This window comes from Erythrolamprus reginae, chromosome 1 (assembly GCF_031021105.1).
Source record: "Erythrolamprus reginae isolate rEryReg1 chromosome 1, rEryReg1.hap1, whole genome shotgun sequence".
In the NCBI taxonomy this organism is placed as follows: domain Eukaryota; kingdom Metazoa; phylum Chordata; class Lepidosauria; order Squamata; family Dipsadidae; genus Erythrolamprus; species Erythrolamprus reginae.
In genome coordinates, this window is record NC_091950.1 from 140,263,457 (window position 1) to 140,281,333 (window position 17,877).

Genomic DNA, 17,877 nt, shown 5'->3' on the forward strand with positions numbered 1-17,877 from the left:
AATACACAATAATACACAATGAAGGTTATAGAGGATATACTCGAGTGAGATGTATTAGAGAAAGAATAGAAGAGAAAATATAGGAATAAAATGTATCTATGAGAGAATAGTAGACAGGATAGAAGAGAAGATATAGGAGATATAGGAGAGACTATAGGACAGGGGACGGAAGGCACTCTAGTGCGCTTATGCACTCCCCTTACTGATCTCTTAGGAATTTGGAGAGGTCAACCGTGGATAGTCTAAGGGTAAAGTGTTGGGAGTTAGGGGATGATACTACGGAGTCCGGTAATGAGTTCCACGCTTCGACAACTCGATTACTTAAAAAAAAAAAAAAATTATTTACAAATATACAATGAATACATATAATTGCGATTGACAATAAAAACATTTCGAATTACAGAAAACAATAATCATGTCGGATTGTAGTCTAAACAATATACTTTGACATTAGACCAAGACAAATAAACAAAAAAAGTCGGTAGACGTACAAACATACAGAAAGAAAGAAAGAAAGAAAGGAAAGAAAGGGAAAGAGAAGAGTAGAGGGAAGAAAAGAGTGGGCGGGTGTACGGTAGATCTGTATTGAGATTATGAACTAGATATGTTTTCAGCAGCTCATTTCCTTATATTTAATATTTGAAATTATAGATAAGTAAAAGAAAGCATTGAATAAATCAAGATAAAGAGGTTTTAAGAAAGCCAGTCCAGTTTTAGAGTACATATCAATGTCTCATACATCTATTGAGAAAGAAGGAAAGATTTAATACCAGATTTGTGTCTGTTTGAATATATACAGTTCTTGTCATTTGTTAGGCAAGTTGTTCTTTTTTTTCTAACCAACAGTAGAAAGGATCCCAACAGTTGTTAAATGAGGACTCAGTATTGTTTCTAACTGCCATAGTTAACTTAGTCATTTCTGCACAATATTTGATTTTCCCTACTATTAAGTCATCTTGGGGTATATCTTCGTTTTTCCACCATTGCTGAATGCTAATCTGGCTGCTGTAGTTATATGAATAATTAGGTGAACTTGATTTTTAGAAAGATTTTGTCTTAGAATGCCTAAAAGAAAGCATTCCGGGGTTTTATCGATTTTCAAATTTAAAATTTCATCTATCCAAATTCCTATTTTTTTCCAGTAGGTCTGCGATTTTTTACATTGCCACCATAGATGGAAGTAAGTACCTTGTTCTTGATGACATCTCCAGCAGTTGGATGATAATTTATTGTTTAACTTAGCTCATTTTATTGCAGTAATATGCCATCTATAGAACATTTTACATAGCCTAATGTAGTTCATACCTTCTTGATGGTGTAGGAATAAGGGAGGAAAACACAATGTTGGTAACAATACTGCTAAGGAGACTTTACATGTGCCCCACTCATGACCTGGGGACAAGATGGAAGCTCTATCATAAAAAGAACATGTTGCAAGAGTATATTTGTGCCACAGTTAAGTACAAGTGGAAGTAAACTCTAAATGCCTATCGAAAGAAGATAGTAGATCATCTTTATTTCTCTTAATATTATCTTATAACCATTCAATGCATGATGAATGATCCATAAGGTATATTTGTGTATTGAATCTGAATGAATGGTTTTTAATGTTTTAGTCTTTTTAGAATGGTTTTAGATTAGTTATTTATATTAATTGGATTTCAGATATCTTATTGTATATTGGGTTTTTTAAATATGTTGTGAGCCGCTCCAAGTCTGCAGAGAGGGGCAGCATACAAGTCCAATAAGTAAATAAATAAAATATTTATTGATTGATTGATTGATTGATTGATTGATTGAGACTTTCCTTTTCTAATTTCCTATTTGCAGGCAATTACTTGATAGTGAAAGTCCAATTTATGCAACGATGTTCTACTGCTCATCCCAGTAGTAACAGCATGGTACTACATTTATCCCATGCAACAACAGAGGTTGAATATTCATTAATCAATAGAACAGAACAAAATAGAATAGAATTTTTTATTGGCCAAGTGTGATTGGACACACAAGGAATTTGTCATTGGTGCTTATGCTCTCAGTGTACATTTTTAAAAGATACATTTGTTAAGAATCATAAGATGCAACGCTTAATGATTGTCATATGGTACAAATAAGCAATTGGGAAACAATCAATATTAATATAAATTATAAAGATACAAGCAACATGTTACTGTCATAAGTGGGAGGAGATGGGTGATCAGTGTCTGCACATAACAGCAGAATGAAGTAAATATCAGATGATAAACAGTTGACTCTATCATGTACCAAAGTTCCTGCTAATAAAAAAATCCTACCCATTAGAAAAACAATTATTTAAAGTTGATTAACACCCCCAAAAATGTCCAAAGATATTTCACCAGAAGAGCCCTTCACTCCTCCACTCGAAACAGAATACCCTACGAAACTAAACTTACAATCCTGGGTCTAGAAAGCTTAGAACTATGATGCCTTAAACATGATCTAAGTGTTGCCCACAAGATCATATGCTGCAATGTCCTGCCTATCAAAGACTATTTCAGCTTCAACCACAACAACACAAGACCACACAAAAGATTCAAACTTAATATTAACTGCTTCAAACTTGACTGTAAAAAATACGACTTTGGTAATCAAGTTGTCGAAGCATGGAACTCATTACTGGACTCCATAGTGTCATCCCCTAACCCCCAACATTTTACCCTTAGACTTTCCATAGTTGACCTCTCCCAATTCCTAAGAGGTCAGTAAGGGGCGTGCATAAGTGCACTAGTGTGCCTTCTGTCCCCTGTCCTATTGTCTCTCCTATATCTTTTCTTCTATTCCTATATCCTTTCTCTATTCTTTAGTTGATATATTTTATCCCTATATCTTGTCTTCTCTTCTTTTTCTGATATATTTTACTACGAGTATATCCTCTATAACCTTCATTGTGTATTGGACAAAATAAATAAATAAAATAAATAAAATAAGTTTTTAAAAGTTGCCGAGGTGGAAAAACACTGCTCTATTATTATTATTATTTTATTTTTTCAAAAATAGTTTATTTATTTATTAATTAATAAAAAGGGGGAAGGGAAGTATAAACAGGAAGAGAAAAAAGGTAAGGGGAAAGGATACAAAATCAAGGGGTTTGGAAAAGTGATAGTACTATACATAGTAATACATAAAATTCTTTGAATCGATAATATATTTCTCAAACTATGTAAGTAAAAAATATCCTTACTGTTACCATTTATATCATATATTATATTTGTAATTCAAACATTTAATTTCCAATTTCTAATACGTATATATATATATATATATATATATATATATATATATATATATATATATATATTTGTTTTCGTAAATTTTCACGGGTATATGTATGTAGATTGTTCTGAGTTCGGGTTTTGCCCTGTGTAATATTTTGCATGTTTATGCGACGTTTTGGTGAAATCACATCCATTTTACAACAGCACAAAGCTTGGAAACTTCAGCCTGATGATGGTGGATAAATGATATAATTAAGGAAGTTTAGAATTTAGAAAATATTGAGGGGGTGGATCTGTGTATAGCGCAGACATTTTTAGGTGATACAACATTATGTAAAAAAATAATAAGGGGTGTATATGTATAGTATAATACATGTATTCTTGTGTGTAAAAAAGAAGAATGTGAGAATTGATATGAAAATTAGTAAGTATGATTATTTTTTTAAAAGACAAGAAAGTGTGAAGAATGTGAAATGCTATAGCCCATTGTTTCTTTCAGATATCATCATCCACTTCATTGTGTGTTGATTGCCGCCCCGAGTCTTCGGAGAGGGGCGGCATACAAATCTAAGTAATAAATAAATAAATAAATAAATCAAGCCATCTAAAGTACAAAGAAATCAATTGCTTTAACCGCACAAGGTGATCCATCTAAAATAAGTTCTGATAGCAGCAGAATCCAATTGTCGGAAAATCTCTCCAACCTGAATTTTAACTGAGAGACATTCTCATGACAATGTGGTGCTGTTGCTGTTGTCAAAATGTCTTGAGGATTTGAGAGGGTTTTGTCTGCTGCTCCACTTAAGAGCAATATTCAGACGCATTCCTCCTCCCTTTCCAAAGAAGTAAACAATTGTTTAAATGCTTAAAAAAAATACTTTCCCTTATAATAGATGGGACTTGAGCACAAAGCAGCAAGTGACAATCAATTCTGCTTTCTACCAAAGCTTTTAATAGCTAATCCAAGTATGAAAGGACTGTGGAGAAAAGGCATATGTGGAAATTGTATATTATGATTCACTGCCCTTCTATCACACATATGCACACTTCGGTTGGATTGGCAAAATGAATGCTCCCAGGTAGATTAACTATTAGCCAGTTCACAATATAGGGTGTCCTCGACCAACAGCAATTTGCTTAGTGACTGCCCAAAGTTACAACAGCACTGAAAAAAGGTGACTTATAACCATTTTTCACACAACCATTATCACATCCACGTGATCGCATGCTCCAAATTGAGACCCTTGGCAACTGACTCATATTTACCATGGTTGCAATGTCCCGGGCTCATGTAATCACCTTTCGTGACCTTCTAGGGAGCAAAGTCAATGGGGAAAGCAGTATCAGTTATCAATTGTGTTACTAAGTTAACAACTGTAGTGATTCACTTAACAACTGTGGCAAAGAAGTTCATAAAATGGGCCAAAACTCACTTAACAAATGTCTCACTTAGCAACTGAAATTTTGGGTTCGATTTTGGTCATAAGTCAAGGACTACCTCTATCTCAAAATGAGAACTTCCAAGGACCACTTTAGCTTAAGTTGTGTTAGAAATCTCCAGCACCACCCAATGAGTCCACAGAAAGGTCACTAAAAAAGAAATAAAAACCACTCTCCCTCTCCACCCAGCCCCAGTCCTCTTATCGGTGAGGTTGGGTAAACACAAACTACCACCCACACAGCTTCCTGCCTCTTTGATAAAAATGTCAGTGAGGTGAGTATGTATAGAGCACAGGTAACCTCAAATACCACTGCTGAGGTAGACGCCTCTGCCTGGGAAGAATCCTAGTGGGGTATTTTTAGCTATTTTTGTCCAGCAGATTCCCAGGTGCACACCGAGCACTACTGCACAACTGAAAATAGGGGTTGCATTCCTGGAAAATGCCGCCATCATTTCTCATTCAGCAGTTCATTTTTCAAACAGGAAAACAGCTTATATTCCTTGACAGTCAGGAACAGATGGGGTGGATGTAGTCAAAATCAACCAGTTCGTCCCCATCCGATCTCTATGTACATGGATTTTGGGAAGCAATGGCAGGGCCATGCGGACTTCTAAATCAACGACACATCATCATATTTTGCAACACTATTGTTCTGAAGAGTCTATTATTATTATTATTATTATTATTATTATTATTATTATTAATTATTTATTAGATTTCTATGCCGCCCCTCTCCGTAGACTCGGGGCGGCTCACAACAATAACAAAGACAATGTAAGAACAAATCTAATAATTTAAAAAACACTAAAAACCCCATTATTAAAAGCAAGCATACACACAAACGTACCATGTATAAACTGTATAGGCCCGGGGGAGATGTCTCAGTTCCCCCATGCCTGATGGCAGAGATGGGTCTTAAGAACTTTACGAAAGGCAAGGAGGGTGGGGGCAGTTCTGATCTCCAGGGGGAGCTGGTTCCAGAGGGTCGGGGCCGCCACAGAGAAGGCTCTTCTCCTGGGTCCTGCCAAATGACATTGTTTAGTCGACGGGACCCGGAGAAGGCCAACTCTGTGGAACCTAACCGGTCGCTGGGATTCGTGCGGCAGAAGGCGGTCCCGGAGGTATTCTGGTCCGATGCCAGAATATCTCCGGGACCATCAACAGTCACAAGAAAGCAGTCAGACAAAGGAGATGCCTGGGAGACCACTACATCTCATTCTGTGCCCCTGAAAACACTTGTGCCTCTAGAGATGATAGTGAAGAGGTGGGTTCCTGCCAGTTTGGACCACTTCTATAGAACAGGTAGTGGAAATTTCCCCCTGCTCGCCGAAGTGGCAGTGACCCAGCCTTGCCACGCTTCTGAACCGGCTCCCTCGATGGTTCCCTTGGCAACACCATAGGTAGTACCATCTTGGGTTTTGCTTCTGCGCATGCGCAGAAGCTGGGTGTTTAGCACTGTGTAGGTGTGCCTGCACAAAGCATCTGCCTGGCATGTCAGGAAGTGAACCAGCAGCGAGGTAAGCCAGAACCCAACCCTGTGACAATGGTGTATGGGCAGTGAAGGGCTCCCCGTCGCTGGTGCTACTAGTGTACTCCTGGGGACCTGCTAGTGTCTGTCCAGTGTGCATGTGCACACCGATGTGAGATTCAGCTTCTGTCAGGGGTGGGCTGCTGCCCGGACGGGGGGGAATGCAGTGGGGTAGCAAAAATGGAGCTATACCCCAGAGTATTCAGTAATTTGCACTGAAATGTGTTGAGAGAAAATACAAGGCATCCTGTATAAGCCATGCCCACAATGTGGAATGCAGTGGGGTAGCAAAAATGGAGCTATACCCCAGAGTATTCAGTAATTTGCACTGAAATGTGTTGAGAGAAAATACAAGGCATCCTGTATAAGCCATGCCCACAATGTGGTAGTAAACATTTTAGTAGCCCTTCACTGGCTTCTGTGCATGCGTAGAAGCAAAAAAACACCTCAAATTGGTGAAATTTCACACACTATGAGCATCCTTGCACAAGATTTCACTTCCTGCGCATGTGCAGAAGCCGAATCTCATATGGGCATGCGCAGGCACACATTGGGGACGTGGAGATTCATGTGCATCTCCATTTTTCCTATTGGGACAGTGTACCAGACCGTCCATTCTGCAGCCCAATACTGTTTACGGGACATTAAAACTTGGAGTGTAAGAGAAAAAGAAGAGAAAAAAGAAACAGAGAAAATGCAGAGTGAATAAGACGTTTTTTCCGAAGTGGAGAAGGATAAACAAGGAACAAAGAGACTAGAATTGAAAATGAGGTGATAATCACTGCCATCCATGGGCATATTATTTTTACAAGTTCACCAAGGAGAAGGTGTAAAGCAGTGCTTTTTCTTTGATAAGTTCGGTAATGGAACAGCGAAAGAGAAGTTTTTCCTCTTCCCCCTCCTCCTCCTCCTCGGCGAACTGGAAAATGTTCTGCTACTTTTCCCTTCTGACTGTAGTGATAGGAAAAATGATAAAACTGTAGTTTTTTTCTTCTTTTCTCATTGGGTAGACGCTGACAGGAAAAAGTCAGCTATAAGGGAGATTCAATGGAGAATGTTCCTCCTCAAAAGAAATGATGAATTTTCAAAGAATCCCCTACAGAAATGAAATATAAATTGTGATAACAAAGTAAAAGCAGTAACAAGAGAAAACATAGAATAATTAAATAATGATAGACTATAAATGTGTATTATTATTAGAAATATATAAATTGGTTGAATGTAATAACTATGATTAATTCTACTACCTTGTTTTCCCCCAAATAAGACATCCCCTGATAATAAGCCCAATCGGGATTTTGAGTGCATGGCAATAAGGCCAAGCGCTTATTTCAGGGTTTAAAAAAAATCATAAGTCAGGATCTTTTTTTCCGGGAAACATGTAGTTTTATTTGTATTAGGTGCCACATAGTTCGCGCATTGATACACACATGTAAAACAAAATAAAAAAACTTGAAACAAAAAGAAATGAAAGTGATTCAAACTTGTTTTCTTTACACAGATGGGTAAGATAAAGAAATCAGGGCTCATGGTAAATCCAGCTGGGAAAGTGCATCAGGCTATCATCTTAGCCAAAACAGAGAAAATTCAGAAAGGCATTTCTTAAGCCTGCTTCATTTCCAGTAATCTTATGAATAGAAGCTGAACAGCTTTATGATTTCAGTACAGAAAAGCCATAACAATAAATTAAGGAAAGGGAGGTCATAATAAATGCTGTAGAGAAGTTGAAAAATGGTAAAAATGCAAATAAAGCATTTGGAACAAATTATTAACATGCAAGTAGTCAAAAAAGTGAAATATTTAGGAATATGGCTCACAGCTAAAAAGGCGACATTAAAAGAAGACAATTACTGTATACAAGTTTAATAAATCAAATTAAAGTAGACCTAAAAAATTGGCAAAATTTACAACTTTCATTAATAGGTAGAATCAATTCGATCAAAATGAGTGTCCTGCCCAAGCTCCTCTTTCTCTTTTAGACAATTCCAATAAATCCAGCTAAATTTTTTTTAAAGAATTGGATAAAGTAATATTAAAGTATATATGGTTAGGTAAAAAATCAAGAATCAAATTAAAGGCACTGCAAGATGTGAAAGAAAGAGGAGGTTTGGGTCTACCAAATTTTAAATTATACTACTTAAATTATACTACTAGTGCAACATCACTAGTATGGATTAAAGAGTGGCTCACATTAGAAAACAAACGTATATTGACAATAGAAGAGCACGATTTATTATTAGGCTGGCACGCCTATCTCTGGTACGGAAGAGATAAAACTCATACATACTTCAAAAAGCATATATTAAGAAATTCTCTCATCCAAACATGGAAAATAATTAAAAAACAACACAATTGAATTAGAAAAATGGGAAAAATTATGGACTAATAATTGGCGGATGACAAAATCGACTGCATTCAAGGAAAACCAATTAAAAATGTTTTACAGGTGGCACCTATCACCAGAAAGACTATCAAAAATGTTCCCCAAAACCTCCCCATTATACTGGAAGTGCAAAAAAGAAAGAGGCACGTTCTATTACCAATGATGGACATGCGTACAAGCAAAAAAAAATTGGAATAAAATAACAAACTGGTTAAAAGAAATAGTAAAAGAAGAAATTGAAAAAATACCAGAATTATATTTATTTGGTATTTTTAATAAAAAATAGAAAAAGAAGTAAGATATTTAGTTATACACATATTAACAGCTGCCAGGATAGTATATGCCCAACAATGGAAAATAGACAAACCACCGGAAGAAAATATAATAATTAAAAAAATATTGGACTGTGCGGAGATGGACAGGTTATCTAAAAGATTAGAGGGAAAAGAAGATTCGGATTATTATAAAATATGGGCAAAATTTTATGATATGTTAAAGAAAAGAGCAACAAAGAAATAAATAAAACTTTATGCAAAGGAACACGTCGAATAAAAGAATTGAAAAATTGATACTATGTGAAAGAAGTAAAATTCTCTGATCGAGCACCTAAAAAGTGGGGAAACTTTCATTTCCCAAATGTTGTATGTGTATGTTTCTGTGTATGTCTTTTCTTTTTTATGTTATATTTGAAAAAAACAAACAAATAAAATAATTAAAAAATATCAAAAAAAGAAAGAAAGAAAAATGGTAAATATGCAAATACCTGCATAGGGTAGTATAATTTGAAATATATTATAATTCATAAGTGATTGACTTATGGAACAGCTGAGCAACTACCAGTAGGTTAGGTTAGGTTAGATTTATTCGATTTATTTGCCGCCCCTCTCCACAAACTCGGGGCGGCTCACAACAATAATAATAGTAGTATTGCACAAAGGTTACCTCAATGCCTATAAGCATTGGAGAATGGTGATATTACAGGTAGCCCTCAACTTATGGCTACAACTGAGCCCAGAAATTATGTTGCTAAGTGAGTCATTGTTATGTGAGAGTTGCCCTATTTTATTATTTTTCTTATCTCAGTTACTAACTGAACAACTGCAGTTTTTTGGAGTATAAGATGCACCCTTTCCTTCTGGAGGCAAGCTATTCCATGGATTGTTCCACTGATTAATTGTTCTAACCACTGATTAATTATTCTAATAAATAAAAAAACCCAATTGCTTAATATTAAATTACAAACTAAAACTCATATCTATTGCTCCACTTCACTCCAACCTGGTGCCCTTTTCAGTTACTTTTTTTTTCTATTTCCCAGTGGATCGGAGTGACTGGTGAAGCAGAATAAAAGTGAGACCCTTTCCATTCTTCCTACACTACTTTTCCCCTCCCTCTCCTGCCCATGAAAAGCAATCTTGTGGATAAAATTAATTGCTGGTTTGAGGGGGGGAAAGATAAGAAGCAGATTAAGACCGTTTCCTTATTGGTATTTTGCAGCAACACCCATCCCTTACAGTGCCAAAATAATTGAAATAACAAAGGCTTTCAACCATCTCCGTTTTAGATGTATATATTTTCAATATTTTTTTTTCTGAAAAAAAGAAAAAGAAATGGTAAAATAGTATAAATCGCTAGTGAGGAACTGGCCCAAGAGATCATTCAAAAGAGTTCATAAATGTAGAATTTTACAATGTGCAACTTAAATCAGGAAATTACTTGCTGGCATGTGCATCTCCAAAGAGTTGAGTTAACCATGTCATCATGCCCCCAAACATTTATCTGGATGGTACATAGAGATCTAAGTAACAATGAAGGAACATAATGGGGATGTAGCAGTGTACGGTCCAAAACATCAAACTGGCCACAATGAATACATGAATATAGAGAACAGATGGAGCTTCTTCAGTATTTTGACCCTACCCTATAGACATGTGAAACATTCCTTATTTTTACATTCTCTGCATCAGGGCTCCACGCCAGCTAGGTAATATTTGTCCTCTAATAGAATAGAATAGAATAACAGAGATGGGAAAGACCTTGGAGGTCTTCCAGTCCAATCCCCTGCTTAGGTAGGAAACTGTACACCATTTCAGAGAAATGGTTATCCAACATGTTCTTAAAAACTTCCAGTGTTGGAGCATTCACAACTTCTGGAGGCAAGCTTTCCACAGATTAATTGTTCTAACTGTCAGAAAATGTCTCTTTAGTTCTAAGTTACTTCTCTCCTTGTTTAGTTTCCACCCATTGCTTCTTGTTCTACCCACAGGTGCTTTTGAGAATAGCTTTACTCCCTCTTCTTTGTGGCAACCCCTGAGATATTGGAACACTGCTACCATGTCTCCCCTAGTCCTTCTTTTCATTAAACCAGATATACCCACTTCCTGCAACTGTTCTTCATATGTTTTAGCCTTCAGTTCCCTCATCATCTTTGTTGCTCTTCTCTGCACTCTTTCTAGAGTCTCAACATCCTTTTTACATTGTGGCGACCAAAATTGAATGCAGTATTCCAAGTGTGGCCTTACCAAGACATTGTAAAGTGGTATTAACACTTCATGTGATCTTGATTCTATCCCTCTGTTAATGCAGCCTAGAATTGTGTTGGCTTTTTTGGGAGCTGCTGCACACTGCGGGCTCATATTTAAATAATTGTCCTCTAGGACTCCAAGATCCCTCTCACAGTTACTACTGTTGAGCAAGGTATCACATATACTGTACCTGTGCATTGGGGGGGGGGGGGTTGTGTGTGTGTGTACCTAAATGTAGAACCTTATTATTTTTCACCATTGAATTTCATTTTGTTAAATAGCACCCAATGATCAAGTCTGTCAAGATCCTTCCATATCTTGAGCCTATCTCCTGGGGTGTTGTCTATTCCTGCCAGTTCAGTGTCATCTGAAAATTTGATGAATTTCCCATCTATCCTTTTGTCCAAGTCATTAATGAAGATATTGAAGGCCTAAAACAGAACCTTGTTATACTCCACTGCATACTTCCCTCCATGTAGGTGCAGTTTCATTGAGCATTATACATTGAGTGCAATTGTCAGCCAGTTTCAAATCCATCTGGTGGTGTAGCTGTCTAACCCACATTTTTCAATTTTATCTAGTAGTAGGTCACGGTCTACTCTTTATCAAATATTTTACTGAAGTCCAGGTAAATTATATTTATAGCATCCTCTTAAAGCAAAACATATCGTAGGTTTAAAAACAGTTCTTCCTAAATAGTTTCCCTTCCCATGTTTTTACCTGGTTTTGCAGTTGTTGTGGTGGTGCTGCTGCTGGTATTTCTGAGAGCAGGAGATTTGCTTGGCTTGGCTTGGACTGAAATTAAAACAGAATTTAAAATGAAATGTCACTAATATGTCACCAGAGAAAAACACTTGCATCCTTAACCTAAAACAATAGAACAGCCATAAATAATCTGAAAGAAAGCTGCTGTATCTAATTTAGAACTTGTTCAAATTTGCGAAACTATATTTGGTGCATTTTGAGTAATACTCTTTTTTTAAAATCTAATCTTATAGTTGGAATGTTTTTGAAGGCTTTTTCTAGTTAGCGGTACTATTTGTTCAACATGGATTAAATTGGTCTTATATGCATCAAAGCTTTCAATTTCTCTAGTGTTCAATCTGAATAAAAAATTTGAGAGGCTAGCAATTATGTTTCTGCAAAAATAATTTAATGGACTCACAAGAATTATTCATTCTGACTATAAATCCAAAGTCTGTGAAATGTGTGGCGTGTACACATATTAACTATAAATATATTAAATATTTTTTTAAATAAATAAATCACAAATATTAAACATTCAATGGAGACAATTTGCAAAGTGAGGTGGACAGCAAATTGATTTAATAAATAAATAATAAAAACTACAAAAGAACATTATAATGTATAAAAGGTAGCAATTAAAATAGTAACAATTCTGACTTCCGGGGCGGGGCTTGGTCGATGCGGAGCTGGTGAGTGAACCGCTGCTCTCCCAGCACGACTTTTATTGCCTTTAAATATAAGATCAGACACCCAACTTGGAGGGAAGGGTGTCGTAAGAGGTGGTTATGCTGTGCCCGATGTGAGAGTCGCTAGCTCACACCGGCACAAGCTTTTTTGAACCGCCAGGACCGGGCAAAAAAGAAGCCAGCGTTTGCTGGCCCTGAGACATGGCCGCCCCGTAAACATCGAGGAGGAAGTGAGAAGAGATCGGTGAACCTCAGCAAGTACCCTAAAATAACATATTTTGAATTCGGAAACTTCTTGTGTACCAGAACAACTGTGGGAAAGACGATAAAAGATAGAAAAGCTCAAATTGAAAGAAGCGGCGATTAAAAGGTTGAGCGACAGGAGAAGCAAGAGACAGCGTGCGGTGACAGGAGAATCGGGTGTGTGACAGGAGAGCTGGGTCGAGGGGCGGAGACGGAACGGAGATAGATTGAAAAATCAGGAACTAAAAATCGAGAACTAAAGACGGATATAACCGGGGGATGATATGATTTTATTTCACGAACATTTGGAATACCAGGAACACCAGGTGGAATAAGAGCAGCGAAAGCGGGGATTTAAGAAAAAAAACCTCCCCCGGTGTGAGACGTTACATTTACGTGTTTAAGCCTCCCCCTCTTCCGGAAACATAGAGCTACGAAAGCAGGAAGCAGAAACAGCAAGATAACATCGTGGAGATCTACGCCCCTTCGTTTTGTTTAGCTGGTTCTTTTGGTCTATCTGGTCTATCTGGTTTGCGCTTGCCTTTGGACTACACAACGACTTAAAATCCCATAAAACACAAGAAGGTATAGCCTTAAAGAGACAGGAATTTGACTCAATCAGATATCAACTTGACTGGGCTGGTTTTTTTTTTTTCAACGTCATCACAGCAGACCCTCCCATAGGAAACTAGAAATTTACGCGAAATTAAACTACCAGACACTAAGCTACAATCTACTAAACTGTGAATATTGAATGTGGGACTGCTAAATTCACTTACTTTTGCAATAGTCTGGACTAAAGCCAATATTAGGATCAAGAAACGTATACTGGACAATATATAAAATTAGAGGAAAATAAAGGACAGAAACTAGACTGGACAGGAATACAATTAGATGAAATCTAACTAGATGAAATCAAAGTAATTGCTGTTATTAACTAATAATACTAATAAATGTAATTAACCAATCAACTAACAAATTAATTAAGTGATTAATTGATGTAAGGACTTGCCAAAGCTATAACTATATTATTATTATTTAAACCTCTACCTCTACTCTTAAAAATTGTTCATATATAATATTTATAAGGATTTATTCAACTATTATTTAACTACTTAACTACTCAACTGTTGATCTCTTAACCATTAATTAATTAACTGTGTATTATATATTGTATATTGAATATTGATTAAGTATTAAGTATTAAATACTATAGCATTAAGTATTAGATATTATTAGATATTAAGATATTAGATATTAAGGATTAAATATTAAATATTAAGATATAAGTTAGAATATCAAGCATAAGTCTGAAAAGAATAAGCTAAGTTAGATTAAATACTGTTTAAATATTGAAACACCGATAATAATTGAAAGCATTAATTCTACCCTTTCTCTTTTTTGAAAAATAAGTTGTATAAATTGATTGGTTCGACTGGTTATATACTGAATTAATTGTTAAAGAGTAATTTGACTAATTGATTAGATATAGAATAGATTGATTAGATATTGATTTAATTATTAGAAGGTTAAAACTTATTACAAATGGCAACTCAACAGACTTTAACCAAGTCAATGAGAAGGGGTAATTTAACCCTACTATCACCAGCTGTGCAGAAATCCTCTTCAACTTCCGATATAGTTACAGGAGAAATTAAGGATCAGGCACCCTCGCTTCAAAGCTTACAAAATTCCCTAGACAAAATTCAAGAATTTATGATAAAACAACAGGAATCCGCTAATCAAACCCAAGAAACTATAATTAAAAACCACCAAGAGACACAAAAAAAATTTGAGGAAGTAAATGAAAACTTTGCCAAATTTAACAGTATAATAGAAGATGTTAAGGAAGCAGTAGACAGACAGGAAATTAAAATTCAACAAGTGGAAGAGACAACAGAAGCGAACAAGTTGAGATTAACTAAAAACGAAGAAGACCTTAGGAGGGTAAATAAAGATTTAGAAGGGGCCATTGCCCAATTAGAATTCGAAAAAGCCTCATTCTATCTCAGGCTACAAAATATACCCGAAGAAAAAGGGGAGAACCTGTTTGCGACTGTAGTTGAACTCTTTGCGGAAGAGTTAAAAATAAATGATAGTGAACTAATTAACCACGTAGACGAGGTATACCGAGTGCAAACCAATTACGCACGTCGCCACCAACTCCCCAGAGAGGTCCACCTTAGATTTACAAAAAAACCCCTGAGAGACGAGATATACAGGAACACCAGAGGGGTCTTAACGTACAAAGGGAAAGACATAATTGTGTTAAAACAAATACCTAAAAGAATTAGGGAACGAAGGAGGGATTACCACTACTTCACAAACAAATTAATAAAAAACGAGATACAATTTAGATGGCTAGTGCCAGAGGGGGTGATGCTAACGTGGAAGGGGAAGAAAATAAATATAGAAACACTAGAACAAGCAGATAAATTTATTCGAGAACACCTGAAAAAAGAAGGGGAAAGCAGCATAGAACTGGAGACAACAAGCCAAGAGGAGGGAGAGATAGAGGAAGAGAGAACAGACAAGATAAGCAAGGGGAAAGGGGAGAAAACAGAAAATTACAGAGAGCTTAGAAGCAGCAAAAGGGCAAGATAGTTGACGAAGAATGAATAAGGAAATTAAATTATTTTCGGTGAATATAAACGGAATGAACTCTCCTCAAAAAAGAGGACAAACATTTACAAAATTAATAAAACAAAATTTAGACGTAATATGCCTTCAGGAAGTTCATGTAAGGAAAAAGGATAAGAAAGTATTGGAACACCCGAAACTAGGGAAACTATTCACATCACTTGCAAACGAAAAAAAAAGGGGAATTGCACTATATATTAAAAGCTGGTTAAATCCAAAAGTAATTGACAGTGATGAAGAGGGTAGAATACTTATAACAGAAATTGAAATTAATAAAAAAAAAACAAATTTAATTGTGATTTATGCTCCCAACAAAGACCAAAAATCTTTTTATAAAACGTTGTACCAAAAAATAATAAAAATTGAAAAAGGAAACATCTGTGTGATTGGGGACTTCAATATAATAATAGATTACGACAAAGACTATAAAGGTAAAGAAAAGAGTAAAAAGAAAAAAACAATACCAGAAAAACTCAAAGATATTATAGAGGAATTTAAACTAAAAGACACGTGGAGGGAAAGACACAGAGATGAATGTAAGTATACTTATTATTCACACCCACATGACTCATGGTCCAGATTGGACATGATATGGACAAATATAGAATTACAACAAGAGATAATATCAGCAGAAATAGAACCCAACTTTTGGGCAGACCACAACCCAGTAAGTATTATAATTAGAGGAAACCAAACCAAAAAAAATAGATGGACAATGAATACAAAAATTATACAAGAAAATAAATACAAAGAATTTTCAAAAAAAGAATTAGATATCTTTCTAGAAAAAAATTGGAATGAAGACACAACCATACAAAACATATGGGACACAACCAAAGCCTATATAAGGGGGATAACCATTGCATACAATAGTAAAAAAAATAAGGATAAAAATAGGGAGATGAGAGAAAATCAAAAAGAATTAGAACAAATAGAAGCCGAATGGATAAAAGATCCAAAAAAAATCGAACTAAAAGAAAAAAGAGATGTAATTAAACATAAGATAAACTTGATAGCACAGGAAGAAATAGCCCAAAAAATCAAAAGTGTAAAACAAAATTACTTCGAACACGCAAACAAACCGGGAAGGTGGCTTGCCTATAAAATTAAAAAACAGAAAGAGAAGAAATATATCCAACAATTGGAAGATGAAAAGGGAAAAAAACAAATCGATATAGAAGAAAAAAAAGATAATACAAAACTATTTTGAACAGCTATATAGGAATGATGAGATAAAAGAGGAAGAAATAGATCAATATTTGAACGAGATTGAATTACCCCAAATATCGGAGACTAACATTGATAGAATGGATAAAACTATAACTATGACAGAATTAGAGCTAGCAATTAAAAAACAAAACAATAACAAAACCCCAGGAGTAGATGGAATACCAGCCGAATATTACAAAGAAATATATGAACCAGTCAAAAAATTATTACTACAGATGTTGAACGAGGTGTTAGACAAAGGAGCAATGCCTGAATCCTGGAAGGAAGGGTTAATAACACTAATACCAAAAGATTTGGAACAAAGATATTTAATAAAACAATACAGACCAATTGCATTACTAAACTCAGATTACAAAATCTTTACAACAATATTAGCAGAAAGGTTTAAAGGGATAATTAATGAAATCATACATCCGGACCAGAACGGCTTTTTACCAAACAGAAATATAAAAAATAATTTGAGAAACATTATAAATATTTTAGAATACTATGAGGTAAACCCAGGAAAGAATTTGGCATTAATATTTTTAGATGCGGAAAAAGCATTCGATAATTTGAATTGGAACTTCTTCATTAAACAACTGACCAAAATGAAATTTAAAGAAAAAATTTATAAAAGCAATCAAGACGATATACTCTACACAATCGGCAAAAGTTATAATAAACGACCAATTAACGCAAAATATAAAAATAGAAAAGGGAGTACGGCAAGGATGCCCCCTTTCCCCATTAATATTTATTTTGGCCATAGAAACCTTATTAAATCAGATAAGGTTAAATAAAAATGTTAAAGGATTAAATTTGAAAGGACAAGAATACAAAATTCAGGCATTTGCCGATGATCTAGTATTCAATATAGAAGATCCAATTGAATCAGGGGAAGTTTTATTAAAGGAGATTACTGAATTCGGAAAAGTAGCAGGACTTAAAATTAATAAACAAAAAACCAAAATACTGACAAAAAATTTAACAAATACAGAGAAGAAAATATTAGAAGACAGATTAGGCTTACAAATAGTAAAAACAGTTAAGTATTTGGGAATAAAATTAACAGCAAAAGCGATCACAATAAAGGAAGATAATTACACGGTTTTAATGAAAGAAATAAAAAAGAAATTAGAAAAATGGAACAAATTGCCTATTTCGCTCATAGGTAGAATCTCAACAATAAAAATGTCTATCTTACCCAAGATTCTATATCTATTTAGGACGATTCC

General features: G+C 35.3%; 1 protein-coding gene across 1 annotated transcript in view; it reads right to left on the reverse strand.

The window, feature by feature from the left end:
* CD6 (CD6 molecule) overlaps positions 1-17,877 on the reverse strand; it is a 69,692-nt gene that overhangs the window by 28,705 nt on the left and 23,110 nt on the right. The window contains exon 2 of the mRNA XM_070745146.1: positions 11,835-11,909. Coding sequence (XP_070601247.1) covers positions 11,835-11,909 — 75 coding nt within the window. The remainder of the gene's footprint in view (positions 1-11,834; positions 11,910-17,877) is intronic.